General features: G+C 32.7%; 1 protein-coding gene and 1 long non-coding RNA gene across 2 annotated transcripts; one reads left to right on the forward strand and one right to left on the reverse strand.

Moving 5' to 3' along the window:
- Positions 1 to 16,218: 16,218 nt before the first annotated feature.
- Positions 16,219 to 18,554, reverse strand: LOC104729707 (galactan beta-1,4-galactosyltransferase GALS3). The gene is made up of 2 exons (XM_019236159.2): positions 17,187 to 18,554; positions 16,219 to 16,833 (listed from the first exon to the last, which is right to left on the reverse strand). Exons 1-2 carry the CDS (start codon positions 17,240 to 17,242, stop codon positions 16,494 to 16,496), a joined length of 396 nt encoding a protein of 131 aa, XP_019091704.1. The 5' UTR covers positions 17,243 to 18,554; the 3' UTR covers positions 16,219 to 16,493.
- LOC147933193 (uncharacterized) lies at positions 17,915 to 18,827 on the forward strand. Its single transcript, XR_015575082.1, has 2 exons — positions 17,915 to 18,043; positions 18,076 to 18,827. It is a non-coding gene; the product is annotated as an uncharacterized LOC147933193 (long non-coding RNA).
- The last annotated feature ends 264 nt before the right edge of the window (positions 18,828 to 19,091 follow it).

Genomic DNA, 19,091 nt, shown 5'->3' on the forward strand with positions numbered 1-19,091 from the left:
ATCAGGATGCTCATAGGTATTGCAGCCTTGAGAAATCTTGAAATCCATCAAATGGATGTAAAAACTGCTTTTCTTCATGGAGATTTAGAAGAGGAAATCTACATGAAACAACCTGAGGGATTTTTTATTCCAGGACAAGAACACAAAGTGTGTAAACTTGTGAAGTCATTATATGGACTCAAACAGGCTCCTAAGTAGTGGCATGAGAAGTTTGACAGTATGATGATGTCTAATGGTTTTCGCATTAATGAATGTGACAAATGCATATACTACAAAACTACTCCATCAGGGTACATTTTGTTATGCTTATATGTAGATGATATGCTCATCATTGGAAGCAACAAAGACATCATAACTCAAACGAAAAAACATGCTCAAAAGAAATTTTGACATGAAAGACTTGGGTTTAGCAGATGTAATTTTGGGGATAAAAATCATCAGAACTGATGAGGGACTTATCTTGTCTCAAACCCACTATGCTGAAAAAGTGCTTGATCGATTCAAGCATTACTCAAATGGGACTGCAAAAACTCCAGAGGATCCTCAAATTCACTTGACCAAAAATTCTGGTGAACCTGTGCAACAGGTGGAGTATGCAAGAGTAATTGGCAGTCTAATGTTCTTGACAAACTGTACAAGACCGGATTTAGCGCACTCTGTAAATGTACTTAGTCGCTACACAAGTAATCCAGGACATAAGCATTGGATGGCTATAGCTAGAGTTTTGGACTATCTACGTTATACCAAAGATCATGGCTTGCACTATGGTAGAGAACCCGGAGTTTTGGAAAGTTACCGTGATGCCAACTGGATCGCAGACTCGAGAAACTCAAAATCCACAAGTGGATATGTTTTTACACTTGGAGGTGCAGCAGTGTCCTGGAAGTCTTCCAAACAAACTCTGGCAGCTAAATCAACTATGGAATCTGAATTCATAGCTTTGGAGATAGCTATGTGGGAAGCTGAATCACTTCGTAATTTCTTGGAAGACATCCCAATGTGGGGGAATCCTGTGCCCGCAATACGTGTACACTGTGATAGCGAATCGGCTTTGGGCAGGGCAAGGAATACCCATTACAATGGCAAATCTCGTCACATCAGACGGAGACATAAAACTGTTAGACAACTTATCTCAACTGGTGTAGTTAGGATTGATTACATCAATACGAAAGAAAACCTAGCGGATCCATTTACAAAAGGTTTGGCACGAGATCAAGTTATAAAATCATCAAGAGGAATGGGTTTAAAGCCTACAACTTAAGAGGATGTTTGATGGTAACCCCACCTACTCATATTGGAGACCCCATGACCTAGGTTCAAAGGGACAACTAAATCAAGCTGAATCTGCTACAAGCACTAGAAGACTTTTGTCTTTTCCCAGTTCCTAGAGTGATGTAAAGTGCTTCCTGTATGTTAGAGGTTAAGCATATGCTTTTAATGATTTGAAATGTAGCTTTGTAAAATATTTGAAATAATTACACGATATTTCTTTAAATACAAGCAGCTTATGAAATCACCTTGTGAGTGTGAAATGGGGCCGTTTCTAGGAGAATACATGAGGCTATACTCTCCAAGTTCATGATTAACCAGGCATGTTCAAGGCCACAATGAACACAATAGAGAACCTCGTTCTACAAGAAAACGAAGCTGTGTTATGCCTACTGTCTAAGTTTACATACAAATCCGGATGGTTCAAGACGTCATGTTCACCAACTGGCCGAGTAAACTCGACAGGTAAAACAATGAGTCGGTTCAAGGTTGAAAAAATGCCACCAACTCAGATACAGTTAGTTTTCGCATATACTCTCGAAGGTCTGTCTAGTCTAGCTAGTAGTGTCAGTCTATTGGGTTAGTTATGTTGTCATATGTTTAGACTTATTTCTATTCATGTGGGGGATTGTTGGAACTGCAATTTTCTGTAAAATTTGCAGGTTTTGGGACAATGATTTTCCGGCGACTTTCCGGCCAAATGGCTGATCGGAATTGTCTGGTCAATAGTGCAATGGAAAGCTGGTAACGAGTACTACAAGATGGTATACTCATACGTCCAAAACGGAGTTGAACTTAATGAGAAATAAGAGTGTGAAGTGAGCTACTTGGGATGCTTCGGGAAATATCTCACATCGGAAATATGACTGATTTTTCACTCATATATATATAGTTTCACACTCTTCTAGTTTCAAAAGTGTGTAGAAGGAAGAGGGAAGGTTCCCACACGCGCCCCGAACTGAACCGGGCCGAGCACGGATGCGGGACGGGCCGGATGCGGGCCGGGCCCAGCCGGGCTGGTCTCGGACGCGGGCTGTGGTCTCTTGGGCTTTTGGGTTTTTGAGCTTTTTGGCTCTTGAGACTGCTGTAGGCCCATTTAATTTTTGGAAACACTTGGTGTGAACTCCAAGCAAACTTGGACAGCACTCCAAGAATATTCACTGAATATTTTCTTGAGAGCTCCCTCCTTCCACTATATATAGAGGCATAACCTCTCATTATTTTTCACACACAAAAACATAAACACTCCTTCCTATGAAGATTTCTCTCTCCCTCTCCCTTGCTTAGTCCAAGTAAGTTCTTAGTTTAGTAGTCTCGAGAGTATAACGTAGATCTGTTCGCTTGAGTTCTATTACTGGTGTGCTACTGTAATAGTTCGTGATCGGTTGTATCCTGGGATTCATAAATCGTGATTGTCCGAAAGCACTTACGGCCGATTTATTGAATTAAGGAAAGAGATATCATATTTTGCCTCCGTGATTTATTTACTGCTTTATATTATGCTGTTGTAATTCGTTTCTGATTTCGTTAATTTAAATATAATTCGCATATTTTCTCAATTCGATTTTTGCGCTCCTAACAGCTGTAAATTGTATTGCACCATTGGCTCCAGAAGTGGAGTAGTTCTCATATCGAATCTTCTACTCTTTTCAAGGACACATTTGTAGTCACTACGAAACGGCGGAGATGAAGAGGATTCAAAGAGTTTGTTTTCAAACCCCTCAAGATAAAGATTGCATGTTTGTTTCTAACAGTTTTTTGCGTGGTCAAGTGTTAGCGATGGAGCTTTGTATATCGAAAAGCTAAATGAAGAACGGTTCTATGATTAGGTCTTGTATGGGAGCATTAAAAGATGTCTAAGTCTCTTTTGTATGTTCTTTTGATTTTTGTTTCTTGTTTATGTATGTCACTGTTTTTTTGTTAATATATACAATGATGTTGCTTCTTTGAGTTTTATTACATTGTTAGCCTAAGAACGAGACTTGCCCGTTCTTAAGATCACCTTGGATTATCCATCCCCACATCTTGTTGATGAGATGGAGGATCTTGGATAGAACGAGACCGTTCCATGTCCTATTTGGTTGTTCAGTTTTAATTAAAAAAAACAAAAAAAAACACAAAAAAAAAAGCTTTCAATTATCTCACAAGAGCAATCTCCCAACAGTTAATAATTTATATGGAACAAACCTCGATTAAACATTCCTGAATTTCTATTCCTCTAATCCTTTTTTTCTCATAAAAGATTTTATTAATATGAAACATTACAAAACAGAAGCAAAGGCAGAGCCCAACAAAATACGAAAACAAAAAAAGCGCAATTTGAATTTACTATTGCGCCGCTTAAGAAGAAGATTGAGTCAAAAAAAGTCCACTCAAAAACACGTATCAATAACACGTGTAAGATGAGCAACTGAAAGGTTTCCATCGTCATCCTTCGCCATCGGAGCCACCGATTCTTCCGATGGATGAAGCTATCGCCAAGATGAAATCAAGGATAGATAGATTCTTCTGTTTTTACTGGTAAGTGCAAAACAGCATAAGGGTAAAATACAGAATCAGTTAAACTCTACTGTTTGCCAAACAGGTCAGAGAAAGAGAAATCTGATTAATCCAAACTGTTGCCTTAACCAATCGAAGCTCAGAAACAACTTGTCGTAAACAAGGGACGGCTAAAAGGCAGTTGTAATAAGCTGAGGAAATTGCTTTATATCTTCATCTAAAATTGCAAATTGCTTAGATTGTTCCCGTACACCGCATGCCACCACCAACACAGATCGAAAGATCTGAAAGCTAAAAAAAATCAACGACACATAAGTCACCGTGATAGAAACTGGACAAACACCAGAGTAAAAAACAAAACTAGCCATCATCGCTAGAAAAGACGATCGATGCTAGACAAAAGCCGATCATCCACCGCTTTCGTAGCCGGTAGATACAAAAGATGTAATCTTGTATTACAATTTAGTACATCGAGTATAAGAATATATATATATATGACCAAAATAAAAGAATGGGCGGGGCCACTTGAGAACTCCGTTAAAAACTTGGACAAAATCAATATCTGAAATAAGAGAGTAAAACCATCTCCACTCCAGCAACAATATTAAGTTGCTCAAAATTGAATTAATAATATAATTAATACTAAATTAATCAAAGCAACCTACTTAGAACTTTAAATAAAATCATTATTCCACTAGAGAATCCCAAAAAAATTGCTCAATCATTAAAATATTAATTAAAAAAAAATTTTAATTATTAAAATTATCAAATTCTATTAATGTAAAATGAAAAAACAATTATTTAAATTATTTATTTTACATTAAAAATAATTTTAATAATCTAATTTTTCTCTTTATATCAACAATTTTAATGATTTAAACAAATTAAATCATTAAAATATCAATCACTAAATTATTTTTTATTAATTATCAAATTTTAATAATCTAAAATGACAAAACAATTATTTAAATTATTTATATTAAATTATTCATATGAAATTAAAATGATTATTTATAAACAATTGTTTATTAAATTATTTATATACAAAAACAATTATGGACCTGGAAATATTGGTGACAGTACTACCAGAAAGATCATCAAAGGTAATCAACACTTGTGGGTTCTTCAGTCAATCTGAAACATCAAGTAGTTAATGAATTTTCTTGTGCTAAACCATCAAGTGCTCAATATCCGATGAAGTAACTCCTGTTCTTGCAACAAAAGCAGAAATGCAGGAAAACCTGATGTGTGAAGTAGTATATTTGATATATAGAGGTGGTCAGAATTAAATAAAGAGTAATGTAGAAACAAAACATGCTATGCTCTAACATCATTGTAAAAGGCTAAAAGCACACTCAAGGTCTTCTATAAACAAAAGCGAATTCCAGAGTGAGCAATATACACAAACATTCCCATCACGTTCAGGGATTAATAGTATCAACATGTTGATAAAAGTAATCATAACATTTTTGTTGTTGTTAGGTTCGTTAAATTATTTTCTTGCTTTCAGCTCAGCGAGTCTCCTGGATAAATCATCCTCCTCCACTTTCTCTTCTTGGTAGGAATGGCATGACCAGCAGGCTGAGGCAGTCCAACAGAAACTTCAAGACCGTAATCATCTGCTCCTTGCTGCATCAACCTGTTTACTTCTCCCTCTAGAGTCGACAATGAAGTAGAGCCAGCCATTGCATTCTCCATGAACTCAGATCAAATGAAAACAGACAGCAGAAAGAAGAGTGTGAAGAGAAGATTTAGTCAAAAGTTTGATGAAACAATTCTTTTCACAAACAACATTTACTAGTGGAGCTTACGTTAAGCATCAAATGTGATAGTTTCAACATCATTTAAAGACTGCAAACAGTACAAGAACACCATTATAAAGGTGAAAAAATCAAAGCTTCGATAATGTAAAGATTGAGGATTCTAGGATATAAACAAAATGAATCATATGATGTTTAAGTACTCAAATAAAAGTTTCCACTGTCGGAAAATTACAATCTACTTCTGAGAAACGAAGGCTTTGTTTAACTATTGAGAGACCAACAAAAGCAACAAAGGAAGCAAAATCTCCAAGAAACATAACTATTGAGAAACCAACAAAAGAAACAAAGGAAGCAAACCAAACAATTTCAGTTACATCCTCTAAGAAGAAGAAGAATTACATCCTCTAAGAAGAAGAAGAAGAAGAAGAAGAAGAAGAAGAAGAAGAAGAAGAGACACTCACAAGCAAATCCAAATCTCCAAAAAAAATATATATATATCAATTTGTTTTTATATATAGAAAAATATTTAAAGTACATATTTGAATTAAATAAAAAAATAGGGATTTTTATATCATTATATGTTGAATCATAAACTGAATATAATGATTATTATTCTAAAATAAGTGCATTACAATTTTGTTGGATGTAACTTACATCATGTAAGTGAGAGGTAAAAAAAATTGATTTGATAATTATATTACAAAAATTTCCTTCATGAGAACATTTCAAATTTTAAGAATAAAATAAATATACATGAATTTGTAAGAACTAATCAAACATTTAAAGTAAAGAATTAAGATGTTTTCTTTAGCTTGATTTCCTTATTATAAGATGGTTATAAACAAAATATTATTATGGTCATCCAAATTTTATTATACATACTAGAATACATATGTATTTTAAATCAAAATGATATTAAAAACAAAGAAGAAAAGAAGAAGTACATAAAACAAAGAAACAATAAAATTTAAAACAATGTAAAATATATAGTAAACAAAAAATATAATCAAACTCTTATTTGGGTTTTCAACCTATGCAAAAACATTATTAAAAAAACAAAGAAAATATTTGGGATTTGGGATATGGTGGAGGAGGATGTGAGAATGATTATTTATAAGATAAAAAGTGATGGAAGTTACATTTCTAAAATAATTAAATTAGTAGAGTTACAATTATAATTAATAGCGGGTTTAAATGAAAATGAATGGAGGATAAAAAGTCAATTCACAATTTATGTAATTGTACTTACAATTTAGTAGTAAAGAATGAATTTAATGTATTAATGAATATAATTAAATGTGTTGTTTAATTAAAAATAAATTTTAAATTTTAAAAAATTAAATTTCAAATGGACCAATAAGAAGAGAGTGAAACATTTGAAATATGAGACCATGATGATTACTAAGTTATAGTGAGATATGTGTCTTTCTTTTAGTAGATAATACTGAAATCGATGTATCAAAGATAACTATTTGAGAGTTACAAAAGTGCAATTCAGTGCATATTAATATATTTTAACATGTTCTATTATATTAAATTAAATTAATTGAGAACACTACTATGATATTATTATGGGAGTTACAAACAAATTTTTATAATTTTCCATCTCCTAAAACTAAAACCCATATACTCCCTCTGTCTCACATAGATTAATGTTTTAGAGAATATTTCTTGTCTCTAAAAGATTGATTTTCTATATTAAAAACTAAAATGATCTTTTTACTTTATATTTTATTCCAAGTGGCATAATATTTAGTGGGTTATGTTTTCTCTTTCTACCATAAAATAATTATAAATTAGTTTAAAAATAAAAAGCTTAACTTTTTCTTAATATATGTGAAACTATTGAAACATCAATCTATGTGAGACAGATGAAGTAATTAAAAATGAGTGTTGGTGGATCTATAATTTGATTCAAAGTATAATATGTTACACATTGATCGTTTAAAAGGAATAAGAACATCTAATTCTCAAATAAACTTGATTTTTTTGTTAAAACCAACATATATGAATTTAAATTTAACTATGGAAATTTAAAAAATAAATAAGAATAGATTAGAAAGGTAAGAAATATAAAATAAATATTTTATTTTTATATAAATAAAATAAGAATTGAAAACAATGATAAATATATATAATACTTTCTAAATTAACATGTAGAATCAAACTTTTACAACACATATAAGATATAACAACATGTGATATTGGTGGGAGAGGAGGAGAGAATGATTTATTTATAAGATGATAATCTAAATTAGATAATGGAGATGAATCTTTAAAAAAAAGAACAATATAAATTTATCTCATGTAGTCTCTAAAATTAAAATTTAGCATTAAATTTTACAATGACTAGGTTTTCACCTGCGGTACACCGCGGGACTAAATTAAAAATTATTGTATTTTAAATAATAATTTTAAATTTATTTAGTTTTCAAATTTCTAATTAATTAACTTTTATCTAAGTAATTTATAATTTTGTTTAGAATGTTTTTTCTTCTTTTTACGTTTTATACAGTTTAGAACCTAATTACATTAAATTTGTTACTAGATAGAATATAAAACTTTAAAACACTTAGTTTTGTTTTCTATAATTAAATAGAGGTATATGCTTATATGGTATATTAGTGTATATTTTTATGTGTATACAATTTTTTTTTTTTTGGAATATTAAGAGTACGTTGTAGTATGTGTAATATTTTGTAGTTCATATACTAAATAATTTATAAGTTAATTTTCTAAACTATGACTACAAATCTATAGTATATGAATTATGAAATAAACTAATAGTTTTAGTTTTGGTTTTGTAGTCCAAACCCGCCATGCTAGACGGATTACGCAACATGTTCAAAGATTTTTAACCCGCAAAAACTCATCATACAAAACCCATGAAAGCAAAATATAGTATGTGAGGCTAGAAGTCACTTTTTCTCAAATCAATTTTTCAAATTGTTATCAAGTAAAAAACAATACTTAGAGGTGAACCTCTTCATTCACATTCTTATAAAAATAAAGAAATAAAATCTATACATTTGCAATTATGTTTGTTACCTTTTAAAACAGTTAGTTTCTATAAAAAAAGTCAAAAATAATTAAAATTAATATGTTTATTAAATTAATTATTTAATATCAATGGCATGATTGTAAATAGGTTCCAACTTTAGGATTTATTTGCTAAATGTCTCCAAAAATGTATATATAGATACTTCATTTTGTTTTTTGTAACCCATACAACAAAAAGAAGAAATCGAAAACAAAAAAAGAAAATAAAAAATGATTTGAGGTATTGTGGAAGAGAATGAGAAAAGTGGAAGAAAATGAGAGAATATGAAAATGAGAAAGTAAAAGAATGTCAATATGAGAGAATGAGAGAATGCTTATTTATATGATAAGAATTGATGGAAGTTACAATTATAATTTATTGTGTTTGAATAAAATTGAGTGATGGAATATGATTAATGCATAATTTATTTTATTTTCAGTTATAATTTTATTTTAATGTGTGAGTTAAATGTTTTGTATTAATTGAGTCTTAAATATTGTTTAAAGCAATTAAACAATTAAAAAAAAAAAAGTTTAGAAAATATTAAATGAAAATTAACCAATAAGGAGAGACCAAAACTTTACTTTTATGTATATGATTACATCTAAATGCCATTGGAGTTATGACAAAAAAAATTTAAAGGTAAAAATGAAATTTTTTCCCACTCAAAAACGGATAAATACGCGGATCAAAATAACCCGGTTATAATATTTCGGATGTTCTTCTTTAATCTTGACCATTGCTTCACTTTGATCTTGGCCGTCAAATATAAAAAATATATGATCCTGATCAAAAAAGTATAAAATCGTGAGCATTTAATGTTTAAATGGAGAGAATATCGGCATATATCTGTTTTCCTTTTCAAAAACCATAATCAATTTAATATTTTCTGAATTTTATTATTTCAGAATTTTAGTAAAGAATAACAAACTATTTAATTTCCAGAACTGAATTTAGATAACACAATATTCCCTATAAATATAATACTATACACATCCGATTACTTCATATTTTTGTTTGTTCTGAATTATGATGATTGTTTTCTCTTCTTTTTCTTAATCTATATAGTCCTAAATTTTTTCTGATTTGTTTTTGTCCAATATAAAACTAAAAAATGCTATGTGTGTTTCTTCTTTTTACAACCATCTCTGTTTTGAGTTTTAGTTAAGGTTTCATTCGACCAAATATATGGAAGTTGATTTCTTTTAATACTTTATTTTTACATGGAAAAAAAAATTCTCATCGGTTTTCTATAATTTTGAAAAGCTAAGTTAGATTTGTTTGTGATACTTTTAAGATGAACTGTTTGTCTTTTCTTTTCAAGATAAAAAATGTTGTAATGTCTCAAGTTAGAGCCACTATAACGTCCAATTTTTTTCTTTTTTATTATTCTGCTATAAATTACGGTAATATTGAGAAGATATTATACATTAATTTAATGTTTTCTATTATTTCTCTATCTTTTTGAAAAACAAAATGAAAAATGTAAACTGTAATATAAATCTTCATGTTATATTAGATTATATCAAATTTTAAACTGGATTTTTAAAGCAAATTATTTGATTGCATGTCCTATAATTATGGTGTTAATTGGTATAAAATTCTATCATATAATTATGAGATTTATCAAATAACAAACAAACTTGGTTACCAAGTATAAAAACAAATGTGATATTTTGACATATTTAAAATATATATTACAGGAGGAATAAATTTATTATTACTGGATGTATAAATTACTAAATTTTGTTCTATTTAAAATATACTAAAATAATACTTACTTACCCTTACTTACTAGATTGATACTTACTAAATTTTGATATATTAAAAATATATTATTTCTTAATTACTTACCCTACTAAGTTTTTAAAATCATAATCTTGCAGTTTCCATAATTCTCAAAAATTAAAATTAAATCGGATATTTTAAAAAATTTGGTAACAAACTTTATTAAAAATCAAGGATATTTTAAAATTAATACTAAGATATTCCTTTTGATTATCAATCTCACTTTTTAATCAAATTCAAATTTTTGAATTCGATTTTTGATTTGTACTAATCTGATAATCAAAAATCTTTGAATATAGACTAATAATTAATATAGAAAGCTGATCTTTAGCAAATCCAAATTATTAACTCTAATAATATATAATTTATTATATTCAAAGATTTTTCCACAAGTTTAACGATACATAAAATAGAAATTAAATGTATTTGATTCAATAATAAATGTTAACACTTCCTATACTTAAGTTTTATTCTAGGGAATTTTGCATTTTCACCCATCTATACTATTAATTGGGGAGTACAAAAGCAGAAAAAAAAAACTTTGGCAAAAATGTCATATAATGCCCCTAAGGATTAAGCAAGGAAGAAGAGAAAAAAAAATTTTAAGTGCAAAATTGTAATCAAGTATATACAAAAGACGCGGATCTAAGTGTTTAGCCATTACTCTATTCGGATCTTGGATATCTTGCATGAGTATCCAAACAGTTTATTCTTGCCAAACTTGTAAGCAAATTTAAATAATAAATATGAAAATGTGCAAACTGTACGTAAGTGAACGTTAGATTAGGAAATAAGTTCATAATCAAATCCTATAGACCATAAAAAGTGGAGAGTATAAGAAATCTGATTTCTTCATTCAATTTTCGAACAAAAATCAATCAAAATCACAAATCAATGGGTTTATTATCTAACATGTATTTCAAAATATTTTAGATTGCCAAATAAATAAATAATTCTGCAAATTTAACGCCGATGATATATTTCAAATTTACACAATTCAGTAAGTTTTACATATATTGTAGCTAAACTATAGCAACTTTTAAAATTATATCAACTAATTATTCGCATCTTCTAAACTTTAGCAACTAACATAGATTTGAAAGTTAAGAATTTATGTAAAAAATATATTAACATATCTCAACGTCATTATCAAATAAGCATATTCTAAAATTATACCATTTCACCAAACTGACTTCATTAGTTTTATAAATACAAACCTCTACTGGAGAACTAATATAACACTTGAACTATTCAAAAAAAAAAAAAAAAATCTCGCTCTCAGAGTAAGTGTATCACTTTGATTCCAAATTGTCCAAGCTTAATTCTCTATATTCTTAAGCATTGTTTATCAAAATATGAAACTAATGTCACTATTATTATTATATGAAACAGGATGAAGAAGACATTGAATACAAGGAGGCCTACACCATCTCTCAACTCTCAAACCCGAAATTCACGAGGAATTCTACCAATATCAATAATTAGGTTCCACAAAGTTCAATTTTTCATATTGTTTCCCAAGAAATTAGAAACTTACTTGGATCATGCGGAGAACCATATAGGACTCATCCAATAATCATACATTTTCTCCTGCAAGGATATGAACTTTTAAAGGTGAGAATTTTTTGTTTACGTGTAAAACCTTTTTCTATTAGGGCGACTTTTTGATCACCCTCAATAGATTTAATAGAACTAAAATCATTTTATGAATTGTATAGATATGAAAATTGTAACGCCAATTAGAAGTTAAAAGAAACTTCGGGTTCATGTAAAAGTTTTTATTTTTAATTCCTACACAGTTTTCTATATGTATACATTCAGCAGACGTTTGAAAGATCAGCGGTTGTTATTTTACTAATGAAGTTTTGTTTCATAAATTGGCTAAAATTTTGTTTCTCTTTCAGTAATTAATTGTACTAGGATAGTACCCACGCTACGCCGCGGGTTGTTTTCTATATTTTTCCTTTTATATATATTTTTATGTTTATTTTTTTGTATGTTTGTAATTTAAAGTCTGTTAGCTTTCTCATTAGAGCTCATACAATCGATAAACTATCATTATAAATAAAAAAAATTCCAAATAGACCAACATGTATAGGCAGACATTTCAGCAGCCCCTCCTCATAAAGCTAAGGAGTACATATCACTGTTAAAAATAGTAACTCACACTTGTTAATGCCTTTATGAAACAATACTCATAATACAGTCTTCAGTAAAAAGTTAAATCACTATCTATCTTTATACAAATTCAAATAATAAACTCAACATGCTAAAACACTTCCAATAAAAAGAGTTCAAAAGCGTGATTTATAAAATCGTGATTAGACTACAACTTTGGAAGCAAAAAGAAACTCTCCCAGACACGATTCCCAAGAAACTCCCATTAACCAAGCTCTCCGACGCCGGCAGAACTGTTGCTCGCCGGTGTCGGGATTTCACCAGTTCTGTTCTTTTTTGCTTTCGATCCACTTCTCTTAGTATTTTTCTTTACAAACTTTTTCCCCATTTTTTATCTTTGTTTAACCCTTTTCAGAATCTTTTGCCTCCTACTCCCGAACCAACACCCAGCTGTTGTCCGCTCCCGCTGCTCTGCCATTCACTGGAAAAGTCTTTTGCTTGGCAAAACTCTCTGCTATTATCGGGCACCCACTTCAACCCTCCCCTACTTTTGTGTTTGATTGAGAAACTAGGATTTTCCCCAGTGGACTTAGTTTCTAAAATTGATTCAACTCACGGCCACTGTCTGGCTCCGCTGATCTTTCAAGCACCAGAGATGTTATTTGGACTGCAAATCTCTCTGACAGTTTTGGGCAGACATCTCATTCAATCCTCATTTAGGCAAGCGGTTGTGCTTCTAGGGTTTTCCCCAGTGGACCTAGAATCAAACCTTGAATCAAGTCATGACCACCGGCTAGTACCGTCGATCTGCCACTCCATGGAGCTGCTCCCTGCCTTGCAAAGCCCTCTGTTTCCTACGGTCAGCCGCCGCATTCAGTCTTCTCCTTGGTTTCGATTGGTGAAACTAGGGTTTATTCGGGTGGGCCTTATCTTTCTTATCGGCCCGTTAAGCTCTCCAAACACAAAGCCCTTAACCTCAACCTTTAAACCCAGGTGCAAACTTTCTGAACTTATGCTAAGCCCATTCTCAAGGATCTTTAGATATTTTGGATGTAAGAAACGACATAACTTGCATCTTCTATCGATACCTCTGTTTCGGGTTAACTATTATCATCTGCAAATCCTGGTTCGGATTAAGTACTCGAAGATTTCTGCTCATCAAAGCTCAAAGATTTCGGGAACCCTGGTTCTAGTCTCTATCCACACCAAAGGATTGCGAACGATCGGCATCTTGGCCCTGATTCCACGGAACAGTGGTTACCGACACTTTCACAATCCTCTGCCTCCATACCCCGAGTCCACAGAGCCTCCTCATGTTTTATCTATTAACCTCGGGGATTCCTTCCAAACAACTGCGGTTACATATCTAAATCCCTGTAAGTCCAAATCTGATCTTTTGCTCCATGTGTTGAAGCCATATTTTAGCCAATGGTGTGATCAAGATTACGCACTCTATGGAATTCACTTGAGTAGTAATTCATCATTGTTGCTTTGGCTTCACTTTAATTCTCTAAGAATCATGGCATTTGCATCTTGTTTGGCTTTGCCTGTTGAACCCTCTTGTTGGATGTTGTTTGACATATGGACCATGATAAGTGACCTCCTTGGTTACGGCTTTGCCTCGTCAAAGGCCAGTCTTCATCCTGTGGCAACTATAGCATCTGTATGCAAGTCTCAGAGAACTCCAAACCACTCTCGACTCATTGCCAAGCTCCTTCTCCGGGTACACCAATCGGTAAGAAGGCCAGCTTTGACACCTTCTACAACGCCAAATTGTCTCATGACTATGGCTATTTCCTCATCCATTGACATGTTCATGGAAGAGCCTATCGGCAATCTTGACCTCACATGTACCAAGTTTCTCCAAGAAGTTGGCTCAAAGCTCTCAAGAAACCTTTGTCGATTAATCCTATCCTTGCTTTACCTTATTGTTGTTTTGGCATTGGGGAATGCCTGTTTACTTTGTAACTTAAACAATGCTTGTAGAATCCTCATCTCTTTTGAGTAATGAAATTACAAGTGGTTTGACAAAAAAAAAATAAAAAGAGTTCAAAAGCATAGTCTCATATAATAAAACTTTGAAGATTCCATCAAAAGATCCAAAATAAGTTATGCAAATCTCTAATCCAAATAACTCAAACGTATCATCGAAAGTTTTACAACATAGAAAATTGTTGAGCATATATTCAACAACTGTTGAAGAGTAAATAAATAAAGAGATTATTGCATATCCGCAAATACCACCCTCACCTTAGCCTTAACTTGTTGGAGACTTACAGCTTGGTTCTCCATAAACAAAAACATATATTCATGCATCACAATACACCTACTGAGCTTCAGCTCAATCCAACCTCGTTTGCCAAACCAAACAATGCAACTTATCACAATTTATTTTACTATACCTAATCAGTACCTGAAACATACAAATAAATGAAGAACTAACCGTTGGAAAAGCAATCCCACCGTTCCTTATCTATTCAGTAGTACCTTAAATCTCTCCACCAAATTTTGTCCCAATCGGAATACTCTCGGGCCTCTAAATGTCCCAATCGAAATACTCTCGGGCCTCCAAATGTGTTCCTGAAGTTTCTGCAATAGAACTGTTTTTTTTTTTTTTTTTTTTTTTTTTGTATTCCTCCAATTACTTTACCAGGAAAAACGTTCATAACTTCGTGAATATGATCTCGATTGAATCTCTATCAGCGGCTGTAGATTCTTGACAGCAAGAATTTTCCAAAGACGCTTTATTTGCGATATGAGTCCTTCTAGCTCGATGAAAATCTGTCTCACAAAACACGAACTCATATCTGCCTCCTTTTGTTTATTTCTCTTCCTTATTCTTTCTTTTGCTTCTCTCTTCCACTTTTGATACCAGTAAGAAAATGGAAGCCAAAATTCAATTACTTAACACCATTAAAAATTTTAAAAATTGTAAGATAACAAAAATCAAGTCATAGATAGAGGTCACACTTCTACAACTTCTGCTTCTCCAGACAAACTAAATCAAATTAAGTCTCATGTAAAAGAAGTCACTCTCTAAGTAGTTAACAAAAATTTACTTATGTCTAGATTGTTTATATCATTCACTGGTATTTGTTTTATTTATCTTTATCATCATCTTTACTCTCTCCGGTGTTGGGCTGCCTCAACTCATTGCTTTTAATGAAACGTTTTGGTTGACTTTGGGTCTGTTTGTTTCGTTGACGCTGGCGGCTGCGGCAGCGGTAAACGCAACTTTTTTAATCGCCGCATCTAATCGACGTTCAAAATCAGAAACTGTGTTTGTTGCAGCGTCATGCTGCATGTACCTACGGCAATCAAACAAATAATGATAGCTGCGGCTGACGCAACCGCAGGTACTTGCGGCGACGAAGCGAACAGACCCTATATCTATCCTCTTTTCTCGAGAAATACAATGACATAAAGATTTGTTCCTGACTGTTCTTTAATCAGCAATTCTCATGGCTTCTTCTCGAGTTTTTCTTGAGTCAATGTAGATTTTACCCAGCAGGCGCCTGGAATCCATGGACACTGAGGGAAATTTCAAAGAAGAAAACATATATTCTTATGTTATTTATTGTGGAAGTTAGTAGGCCAAGTTGAGGAACCCATACCTTTGAACTGTTTTTTCAGTTTTTACTGAAGATTGATTTCATATTTGTAGAATTCACACTTCGACTACTAAAATCAGATCCAATAAAAAACATAATTTTCTCACTTCCAATTTACAAGACCTACGAATTGACTTACAAGATCGGTGATTATTACACTTAAAGAGTGACCTTTTCTAATCCATACAGAAGAACATATATATGTACATATATATATATATATGCACCAAAGAGTTTAAAAGTTGTATTACTGAACCCATTACCTAAACTATGATACAATAAAAGATTATACCCCCAAAAGAAAACAATAATGTAATGCCCCAATCTTGACAACTTCTGATTTTTTTCTTAAGATGAATATTACATTTACTATTCAGTTTTATTATTTTTTATCATCTCTTCTCTTCATTGCCGTGTCCGTAGCAACCGGTCACCGATCGTTCTCAACTCAAACGTCCTCACAGCAAGGCCAACGTCACAGATTGTAGTATCGAGCACGTACGGAGTGTTCTCGAAAAAGACGTTAGAATCATTGAAAACGTAACGACAAAGCTCACGTCGCTGAGAGATGGAACCGTGGTAATGGAAGTAACGGATTTTGCTCTCGGCCTTGTGGTATGTTCTCCCTTGTAGATTCTGAGACATATGGACTCCTGTTGCCAATACATTCTCAGGCTTAACCATGTATTTCCGATCCCGTCTTGGAACTGACGTCTCTATACACCAGTTTCTCAATCCCCCATTTCTTAAAAAAACATTAAAAAAGCAAAAATACCATTTTAGAGATCAATTCAGTATTATCGGTCCTAGAACTTAACCAAATCTATAACCAAAACCGTATGAGGAATCAAAAGATAGAATAATTGAAACATTACTAACTCAAAGCACATGATGTGAAATAAAAGCAAAGATCTGGACCGACATAGGAGACTAATATGGAAATGCACAAAGACTTTTGCAGGCCAAGTGTTGACAGAATCATATCCTTATTGTATACTATACTATTTATATACTCCAAAAATATATTCTAAGTCACTCAACACAATAGAGCACATGGATTTTGGTTTACAAAAAGCTCAATGATAAATGTTTGTTTACCTGTAAGTTCTGGCCGGACCATCACCGTTGTAACAAATCCGACTACTCATAGGCATCTGTGATTCTATTCAATAGTAAACTGACAATATCCTTCCAAAGATTCTATAACCGACGAGATCGTCTCTTTCGCCGGAACGTAAACGAACTCATTGACATCGAAGAAGAACATCCACTTAGCCATGAACCTATACCTATGCAAACAATCATTCACAACTATGAACTGGCTATGGTAATACCCATTGAACCTTTCTTGAACTCTGATATCATGTAACGTCACTCTCTCTAGCTCAATCCACGGCTTTAGAATCTCAAACACTTCCTCGTGTATCCCTCCGGCGTTGTGTAAAACGAAATGGGAACGTTTGCCGAAGATTCTGACGTGGTAAGCGATCCATTCTCTGACTCGCTGCGGGCTCAGGTTATCGTAGAGGGAAGAGCCGCCCGTCGTAAAGGTAATCATACTTCTTCTTGGCTATGGTGCCTAGTTGTAGAGATCGAAATCAACGGAGTTTGGGGATTCGGTTAGGACTGGGACTGAATCGGTGAGGTTGAGTTCTGGATCTCCGGTGGTGGCGTGGAGGATGAGATTACCGCCGGAGTTTTGTGGATTCACGGTGGAGAGTGACGAGAATGTGCAGTTAACGACGACTGTTATGTAGATCCGCCGTAGCCCCAGTCGGTTAGTATTTTAGACCCGGTGGTTAAAATCGGATCTTGAGTCGGGTCGGACGAGACCCATTCGCATATGTAGGAAGGGTGACCGTAAAGGTTTCGAGGGTAATCCGATGACAGACTACTGTTTTTTAGCTTAGGTGTATTATTGTTATAATTTGATAGGCTAGAGTTTTTTTACTGAGGTGTCAACACCTGCTTCAAAGTTGAAGCTGAGGTGTCAATCTCTGGAGAGAAACATTGTGTTTTTATTGTATTGATTCTATTAAGAAGACTTTGAATTATAATTTAGGAGATTTATACTAGATATTTCTAACATACCAAACTGAGGCCAGGCCACACCAAAACGCCTCGGAGGAAGACGAGATCTGGAAATAAAGTGATGCACCCTCTGAAAACCAGATCTCAGAAGCAAGCCCCAAAAGAGGAGAGCTCCGGCGCAACTACCGATCCATCAGAGCCATAAACTAAACTGGAGAAAGGAGTCACGACAAACCACTACACAGCGACAACGCTCCGGTAAACCTCCAACAAAAGTTGGAGAGGTGTGTTGGCGAGCCACAGAAACCGCCGGCCAAGAGATTTATTGGATCGGAATCAAAAGAGAATTTGAAGAGTCTATTGATTCGATTATCGGATTGTCGATAAGTGCTTTAGAAACAACTTTCCCTTTCCTTTTTCTTTTCATTTGTCGGCACAATTTTTGTTTTCCTCTCTAAATAAAAAAGGTTTGGGTTCGTAATATTAACAAAAAAAAACTAGTTTATTAAAACCAAGAAAAAACAAAACGCTGACGTAACAATTAAAAAAAGATGACCCAAAAACCTTCTATGTAAATTGTTGTATAATTTAAGTCAGCTTATTGCAACCCTTCTATGTAAGTACGTAATCAAAATGTGGGAAAATACCAAGACATTATTATTTTTTATACACTTGATATATTAAGTTACAAATTAATTAGCTATGTTAGAACAGGAAAGAAAACGAAGAAAACATTGTATATATTAATACGTAAATTACTATGATTTTAAACTCTATTGTTAAGATATAATCAAAGAAAAGTTTAATCAATTTCTATTGTTAAGATTTAAAACTATATTTTTTATTGGCAAATAAACATCAATGCCCAAAAAAAAGGATGCTAAATACATTGGTTAAATTCTGTTAAGACTCAAACTAATTTGATTTAGCAAGGTAAAAGAAACAAATCTTTTCGGGATTAATTTTTGGGAA

The sequence above is a fragment of the Camelina sativa genome, chromosome 12, assembly GCF_030686135.1.
Source record: "Camelina sativa cultivar CO46 ecotype springtype chromosome 12, ASM3068613v1".
NCBI lineage: Eukaryota > Viridiplantae > Streptophyta > Magnoliopsida > Brassicales > Brassicaceae > Camelina > Camelina sativa.